The 8,656-nt window shown below is 35.7% G+C and overlaps 1 protein-coding gene across 1 annotated transcript; it reads right to left on the reverse strand.

Annotated features, from left to right (window-relative positions):
• Nucleotides 513-8,229, reverse strand: LOC109231025 (GPN-loop GTPase 2). The gene is made up of 10 exons (XM_019396549.1): nt 7,917-8,229; nt 6,411-6,455; nt 4,004-4,083; nt 3,738-3,812; nt 2,729-2,832; nt 2,471-2,627; nt 2,249-2,336; nt 1,565-1,637; nt 1,336-1,466; nt 513-875 (listed from the first exon to the last, which is right to left on the reverse strand). The coding sequence occupies exons 1-10, from the start codon at nt 8,006-8,008 to the stop codon at nt 815-817; spliced, it is 906 nt and encodes a 301-aa protein (XP_019252094.1). The 5' UTR covers nt 8,009-8,229; the 3' UTR covers nt 513-814.

Consider the following 8,656-nt stretch of genomic DNA (forward strand, 5'->3'; position numbering starts at 1 on the left):
CTTTTAGTAATATTTTCTTAAAGGGTGTATAAAAGTCAAACATGACAACTAATACATTAAGAAAAGAAGTAAATGATATAGGAAGGCATTAGATATTATTTTTGAGTCTTTTTAAATATACAGAACTTCATAATTTTCCTACATAGTAACATAGCAACGCATAAAATCTTTTTTTCCAGATTTTAGGTTCTTACTTCAATATCACAAGTTATAATTAAATTTTAGTTCTCCGAAGATGACCTTTTTTAACCAAAACAAAACCATCATTTGCCTCAGAAAGTTACAATATATTTAAAGTTTTCATTAATTGACCTTCCTAACGATAAAAAAAAATTATTATCTTCTTGTATGGTCATGACTAGTACTTGTCAATATTAAAGTAAGATAAGCAACTAAACGATTGTAAAAGTTTTTGTATCCTTTTGTTTCTTTGTGATAATATATAGGTTCCACCTTTTTGTTTAACAGCATTTACTCCTGAGCACAACTGAAAGATTAAGCAAAGTTACACATTGAGGAGCAACTTTTGCCAGTTATTAGAATGACGGAAAATGCATGTTGTAATCAGAGGATTGCTAAAACCCTGCGTACACCAAATACAGAGGAACCTATCCATATATTCAGTTGTACACAAAAGTTTCATAAAAATGACTAGCTGCATTTCTTTACTGCAAAGAAACTTTAGTAATGACTAAACACGGAAAAATGAGCGCCGCACTCCTAGTTTCTGACGGATGCAGTATCCAGAAAGGTCAGGAAATCCACATTGTGCCACAGAGCCCATCATTTCCCAGTGAAGCAATATTTTGTTTCGCTACTCCTTGTTATCAGTGTCTTCGTCGTCCTTCATGTATTTCTCCTGCACTGCTGCAACTGTTAATTGGCATGTCAAGGTCAACAAACATCGGAACCGGCCAGTGGAAAATCAGATCATGTTCTACAAAAAATCAATTATATATCCTTCGCATTTAATATTTATTCTTAAGAATATCGTATTTTTTATGATTTCAGAAGATCTCACCAGCAGAATAGAGCTAAAAGTGGCAGGCCAAGATAGGAAAGTACAAGCAATAAATTGATCCTATAAGTTATAAACATTCGGTTTTGGGAATCTGCAGAATAATGAATAAATGAATCAAAATCTAAACTTCCTGGTCGGGTCAAATGAACGATCTAGTATGCACAAAATCACCAAGTTGAACTCACATCAAAAAGGTCAAAACAAAAGAAATAAGTGAAAAGGGCAATATAATCAACCACATTATTATGCCTGCCTAAATTTTGACCTCAATGAATGACATCCATTTATATGTTAAACCATGTGAAAAAGGATATCTGTAGTAGTCCCAATCAACAGGACCAACTGCAATTTTGCTGAATTCAACAGCGCTTGCATCTATTCCAGCAAATACGTATCCATTGGTCTTGTCAATCAGTTTAACTAGATTTCCAACACTCTCTTTATCCTGAAATGGTAAATAAGCTTAAGAAACTAATAACTATATTAATAAAGAGTACAGATGATATCTTGGCGTGGAAGTTGACACTCTCAATCACATCATACCTGAATATCCAAAGTCGTGAAGTTGACGATTCCAAAATCTTCTATCACCTCACAAAGCTCCTTTGTAAGCTTTCTGCATTATTTAAGTATCAAACCAAAAAACACAATGTTTAGATAAAAAGATCCTTAAGCTTCTACACTTTCTAAGTATTAGATCGAAAAACACAATGTTTAGATGAAAAGATCCTTTATGGTTATTTCGATCATGTAAAGCACTATTCTATGATAATGACCGCCTTCCAATTATAAAAGATTAGTGAAAGGAGGGCTACTAAAATAAGGTGATGTAGATACAACTAAGCACATAAAAAAGAACACAAGAAAGAAAACAGCGTTCTGCTTTTCTTTTTCCTCCCTCCATTACCTTACCTTAATTCTGCCAAAGGTAGAGGTCCAACACATTAAACTGACACGTAACATATATAAAACCATGAAACGCTCTCTTCAAAATTGTAGTAGTATAGCATCAAGTGCAGAAATTATTTACTCCTCAAGCTGGTAGAAATATATACAAAACCGGATTCCAGCAAAATTATTTCCTAAAATCTGTGTCCTAGTTTCATTAGAACAGTCAGAAACTACAAAGTAACCACAATGTGTTATGTTGTGCCTGCAAGAATTAAGTAGAGTTGAAAACAGATCAGCTATCATTTGACGGGTGTTCTTAAAGAAAGGTTCAAACACCTATACTTAGCAGAGCGAGGATCCTGACCGAGCTCATACTGCAAATACGATAAATCTTGGACATCTGTGTAGAAGTCCAGGTTAAAAGCTGCAAGAACAAGAGAAATACAGAATAAGAACTTCATAGTAGCCACAAAGGTGTTTCATACCTATAACTCTAATCTCCAACAGAAAATTCCAAATTCCAAAAAGATATTCTCCAGAAGAATATGACGAACTAACCTAGCTTTCCATAGCTTTCAATAAGATCAATCTTAGACAGAACGTTGACATGCGGAAGCTCCAAGTGTAACATGGTTGATAATGAGAGGAGCAATGCACTCACATATTTCCCTGGATCACTGCAAAGATGGGCATCAACTAAATGGACTGCGGTCAACTGCATTAAATAAACACCAAAAAATGAGCAATTTAGTTTTAACAAGAAGCATAATAGTGAAGGATGAAAAAGATGAGATAACTCTAAAAAAAGAGACTAACCCTAAGATCTAACTTCTTTATAAGTTTCATTATCATTTTCTTTGCATTCTCATGAAGGAAAAATAGTTCCACCTGACCCGGGAAATCAAACAGAAGATAGTGCTCTGCAGCAACAACAAAAAAAGTCAGAACAAGCTGGGAATACTGCAGTCTCCACATTCTCAGAATGTGTAAACTGCGCAAGGAATTTCCATGAATGTGCTGAATCTCAGGAACTCAAGGTGCTCAAACAACTTTTCTAAAAATGCCCATCCTCCACACTCTTTCTATGCATAACTCGTCAAAAGATAGTTAGCAAACTCAAGCAAGTAAAATATTGTTGTAAATAAGCATATTTAGTAGCGCTTTTTAGCCCACGCCTGACTAAGTGTGTTATAGCTCCATCACATTTGACACGTTGAAACAAGTTTAGATTGACAGAAACCATTACCAGTGAATACATAAAATCATCAAATCTCTGAAAACCAGGATGTAAAATGTACATGAACTATCAAAGGCAGCTCCAAGTCACTGCCAGAATGGGACGGCAGTAACAACAATTACACTATCTATATAATTTTATTTATCAGTATTTACACGACCTATCTTGGTTGTGACTGAAATTTTTCTTTTTTCTTTTTCTCGCAAATTGGAGGTTGGTTTAAATATAAGTGTATAACATGGTAAGAAGGATGTAAAAAATGGCAGAGAGGAAAATGGACAGATTAGCTGAGAAAATATTGCATCGATGCAAAACAACTGCACTTCCCACATAGAAATGAAACTTTGAGACCCTTAACGACAAATTGTGAACTTCCACTGATATACCAGACAACATTAAAGTGGTATAAACACTTCCGTGATGGAAGGAACGCCAAGCCAGTTCCTTTTCATCTTCATTGGGACAATGTAATGAGTAAAGATAAGTATAGAGTGATCTAATTTTACTAACCTACCAAGCATAGATCGAAGATGAGTATACATTGATCTCAGCCAAAGTTTACTAAACTTCAGATTGAATTGTAACAACCTTTAAGGAGAGGTTTTAACTTAGACTCTAACCAGTCAATATTCTTCTCGAGATAGTCCATGCAATATACAAGGCCTGCAAAAGAATAGGAAAGATGAGTAAACAATAACTTTTGCACCAAAAGTAGGTAATGGAGGTAGCCCACGAATCTGCAGCAAAGTATTGTACCAGCAGCGAGTGATATGACGGTAGCTTCAATAACTTGGTAACTGTTAAATAACAGACTGCATACTAATCTGGATAGAAGTGGGAAAAGGCGGACTTACCTCCATTGGGACCAAGAGAATGTTCAGCCATTACATCACTCAGCTTAATTAGATCCTCAATATTCACAGCACATTCATATCTTTATCAGTTAAGGAAAAACGTAACCATATACACCGTTTTCCTACTTAATTAACAATGCATAACACAATTGAAGTCCGGACTATTGACTTCATCTGGCTGCCATCTCTTAGCTCATTCTCTATTGGATGTACTGGAACATACAATGAAACAAATATTAGTGTTTTCACTAGTAATTGTTGCTCAATCATATGGAGTAGCATTTATCCAGACTGACGTATAGGGAAACACCTTGTCTAGCAAGAGAGGTACTTTTGCTTTATTTTAGTAGAAAAAGTACCCTAGCTTAATCAGATAAAAGGAAAAAAATATGCAGAAAGAGAAACAGTAGCAAAACCCAATGCAATCCTCCATTCTTTCTTGACGCTGCTTCTGATTCTCAGCTCCTCTATCATCCAACTTCACTAGTGTTCACCCTTAAATCTGCATTTTGTTCCTTTTTCTCATCCAACGATATTCCCACAGTAGCCCTCTTTATTCCATTTAGTCCACAACATTAAGATTTCACCCAACATACCACTATTACACCAAGAATCTACTCCCAGCAGAGTACAGACAAAAGAAAATCAATTATAGAAGAGTACGCTAAAGCCAATTGGTGATATGTGTAACTAACAAATTGGCAAGCTATTGAACATAGCCCATTTTCCGCCTCCGCAGTCGCAGAGCAACAGATATTGAATTAAGGCATGCACCAAAACTGGTGCTGAATGTCCTTTTGCTGTTTGCAGAATAATACCTTCTGCTGAATATCAAACAAAAATGACAGAGAAATTTTCAGGAGTTCAGAATTCGATCTTACAATGACGATGAACTACGACTATATCCTATATTAGATAGACTTAGGCTTGCGGTATGTGTCCAGTATGGGTATGTTGGAGTTAGCAACATTTTAAAGTGCGTTTGAAGGATCTGAACAAAGTACCCATATCCATTATTCTGTGCGTTTGAAGGATCTCAACACATATGAAGATTAAATGTAACATTGCTACTGCCTAGTGCCACTGTATAAAGACACATAGAAGAAAGTGGAAGTAACCCAATGGTTGACAAACGTCGTGCATTACTAAAGCCCCCAAGTATAATTTCCTAAGGTAACTAGAGATAAGGATAGAAATGAACATAAGAATGTAAGGAGTTGAGAAGCCGACATGGAAATCAAGAGCTCCCTTTTTCAGATGGTGCACTAGCCAATTTGCCCGCACGTCGACTATTTCAATTTTCACCAGATACTGGTTAACTCTGCCAACAATACATAGCAGATGAGGAAAAAACATCAACTTTTTAGCCTCTGTTGGTATTCAGATACTTGTCTCCCATGATTTTCGTTCCAACTTTATCGACCACTAAGCTACACTCTTGGGTGCAAAAGCTCTATTGTTCTAATTATAATTTTGGTATAAATAAAGCAGCTATTATGTGTAGATAGTTGGATGGATTTTTTCAGAACTTAACGTAAACTTCTGTAAGATGCATATTAGTAAAACGATTTAGACACACTAAAAGAACTACTCTATTACATTCCAATTCATTTGTAAGTTGCTAAAGAAATCCTAAATTGCGCTGAGTACTTAGTTACAAAGGAAATAAATAAAAAAGGAAAGACCCAAGACAGAAGGAAAAAGAGATTATGTAGATATTTCTTCAGATAAAGTTCATGGTAACTAGCAATATTTTCAATCAAGGAGGAAATTAATGATTAAAAATCTCAGTATTCAAGAAAAGATAACGATAATAAAGAACAAGCTTACAAGATAACCAAAAAAAATTTAATCACCTCATAGATGACGTATAAAGAACAAGCTTACAAGATAACCAAAAAAAAAATTTAATCACCTCATAGATGAGGTCACATTATAAACAATGACAGATGACCACTCGCCTTTTGGTGACGCTGTGTCTGTCTGTGGTTGGGAGCAACAAAGTAAAACTGACTACATAGAGATCGCATTTCACATCACTAAGCTCCTTTGGGGATAATTTTGTTGATAAGGAAAGATATATAAAGGAACACCTAGATCTCCTCAACCTTAATATAAATCCACGACTCAAGCTCTTAAAAGAACTGCTCTAAAATGTACTAAAGATGCTAACATATAACTGAAATGACAAAAATCCTAGACATTTTTCTCAGATATCTTGGCTTCTCCTGGATGCAACAACGGAACTATTACCCAAAGCAAAGCCTTCGAGGAAATCTCTTTACAATGGTTTCAGTGTTTGTTTCTTTTTATATGGTTTCACTGTATAAACCCCACAATCTTCTTGAATTAGACATCAAAATATGTAATCCATACATTGTCAAAGAAACTCAACTTAAGTGGATACGGTAAAGAATCATTAGCCGGATCCAAATTGATAACCGCAACTTTCCTGCAATCCAAACAATCAAGAGGGATATCAATGTGAGTGATCAGATTACAATTAATTCAAAATGTCTGCCGCCAATCGCTGGCAATTACCAATGTATTAATCAGTCAACCATCTCCAACCAAACAACTTGGGGCCAACTAAATGAAACCAATATATCCATTCCACTCTATTTCGAACCTTTTTGTTCCAATATCAAGTAATTTATCTTTTACTCCTCTCATTACACTGACATAGAAGTTTCTAACCACACCAAAAAGTCAATTAATGATTACAACAACAATAACAACAACCACCCAGTATAGTTCCACAAGTGGGGTCTGGGGAGGGTAGATAGTACGTAGACCTTACCCCTTACAGCGCATGTAGAGAGGCTATTTCCAGTAGACCCTCGGCACGAGGAAAAATGAGAATAGAGCAGTAGTAACAAGCAGTAACGAGAACAAGATAAAAGAAAACAAGGGGAGTTCAAATAATAATTAAATAACCTATTCTTTTACATCTTAAAATCATGAATTAGTGGAGTACATTGGCACTCAAATTCAAAATTGTTCTTGCATACAATAGAAGAAACCCAAGACCCATAAAAATCCGTTCTTTATAATAAAGAATTACAGAAGTTCCACAGAACACTCTTTCTTTCTTCACATATGAGGACTGCATGGGAGTAAGCTAGTCAGTACATAAAAGTTGCTACAAGCTTACAGGAACAACTAACTCAACAAGAACCTATACTCATGGCACTCCTTTTACCAAATGCTAGAGGTTATGTTTCACTAGAGGAAAACTGATCGGTATCAAGAAGTAATAAACTCCAACAACAACAACATACCCAGTATAATGCCACAAGTGGGGTATGGGGAGGGTAGTATGTATGCAGACCTTACCCCTACCTATGGAGATAGAGAGGCTGTTTCCGAAGGCCCTCGGCTCAAGGACAATAGCAACAAGCAGTAACAACAGTGATATAGTAGAATAACTGAAGCGAGCGAAATAACAGGTAGAAATATAACTCCACGAACACAAATACAAGGCTAATACTACTGCCATGGGTATGGCAAAGGAATACACTCAACTACTCCCTAACCTCCTGCGCTAATCTTCGACCTCTACACCCCCTATCCAGGGTCACGTCCTCCATAATAAACTCCATTCATAAGAAAATTGCTCAGCTTGTGCTATCAGTTCTAACCCAATTCTCCAATCTCTCTTTCAAAATGTCAATAGCAAGTGTGCTCTAGGGTAAGGATCTTAAATGTTCGGTCAAGTGATAGCTCCATCATTTAAGCTCAGAATAAAAAAGACGAACAGATACTCAAAAGAGTAAATTTAGCATTATGCTTCAGTAATTTCAGCAAAAAGCTTGAAATTTTTTTATGGCACGCTCATCAAAATCCACAAATCACCGCCCACAAAATCCCATCGAAGCAGAAGTCAAAAGCAGTAAATAGAAAATCCAATTACCGTCCAATAAGTTGGAGGAATTGAGACATGCCATTGCAGTAAGTGGTTTTGCCGGAACCAGGGGGACCAATCACTACTTGACCAAACACCATTCTTCTTAGTTTTAGATTTTCCCCTCAAGTTCCTCCGCTGTGTAGTTCTGAGATGTGAGAAGCAAAGAGAAAAAGGAAATAAGGTTTGCCTCTGTTCTTCTATGGAAAATACAACTACTAAAACCCCAGCTGCCTGAGGTAGGTTTTAAGAAAACAGTAATTTACGAGAAGAAATCTTTTTAGGGGAAATAACCCTAATTAGGCTTGGGATTTATGCTCCTCTTTTATTTTATTTTCAGAGGTATAATAATATTTATGGATTTTCTTTACTGCAATTGTGTATATATATTGATATTTTTAAATACTGTTTGATATTATAATATATCTTTTATTAAATTAGCAAACATATTAAATTATATACAAATTAAAAAGTTGCGGCGATAGTCAACCGAAAATAGATGGATTAACCTTCATGTTCATACCAAACAGAAGATTAGCATACCATTGAATCAGGGAGAAATTCAAAAATAGCCATATTTAGGTCGTTCAAAAATAACCTCGATTTCAAAAGTAATCGAAATTTAGTCATTTTTCATGTAAAGATAAATCTGAGCGAAAATAGTGTTCAAAACCCGGAAAAATACGCCAGTATATTATGCTGGAGTTCCAGCATAAGTATACTTGAACTCCAGCATATTATACTGGAGT

The sequence above is a fragment of the Nicotiana attenuata genome, chromosome 8, assembly GCF_001879085.1.
Source record: "Nicotiana attenuata strain UT chromosome 8, NIATTr2, whole genome shotgun sequence".
NCBI lineage: Eukaryota > Viridiplantae > Streptophyta > Magnoliopsida > Solanales > Solanaceae > Nicotiana > Nicotiana attenuata.

Excerpts from the sequence above, each read along its gene's own strand:
- LOC109231025 (XM_019396549.1), bottom strand. The coding sequence starts at position 8,008 with ATGGTGTTTGGTCAAGTAGTGATTGGTCCCCCTGGTTCCGGCAAAACC. Across the intron at positions 6,456-7,916 it reads TTCCTCCAACTTATTGGACG|GAAAGTTGCGGTTATCAATT; the intron begins GTAATTGGATTT and ends TTTGGATTGCAG. Across the intron at positions 2,628-2,728 it reads TAAAGAAGTTAGATCTTAGG|TTGACCGCAGTCCATTTAGT; the intron begins GTTAGTCTCTTT and ends TATTTAATGCAG.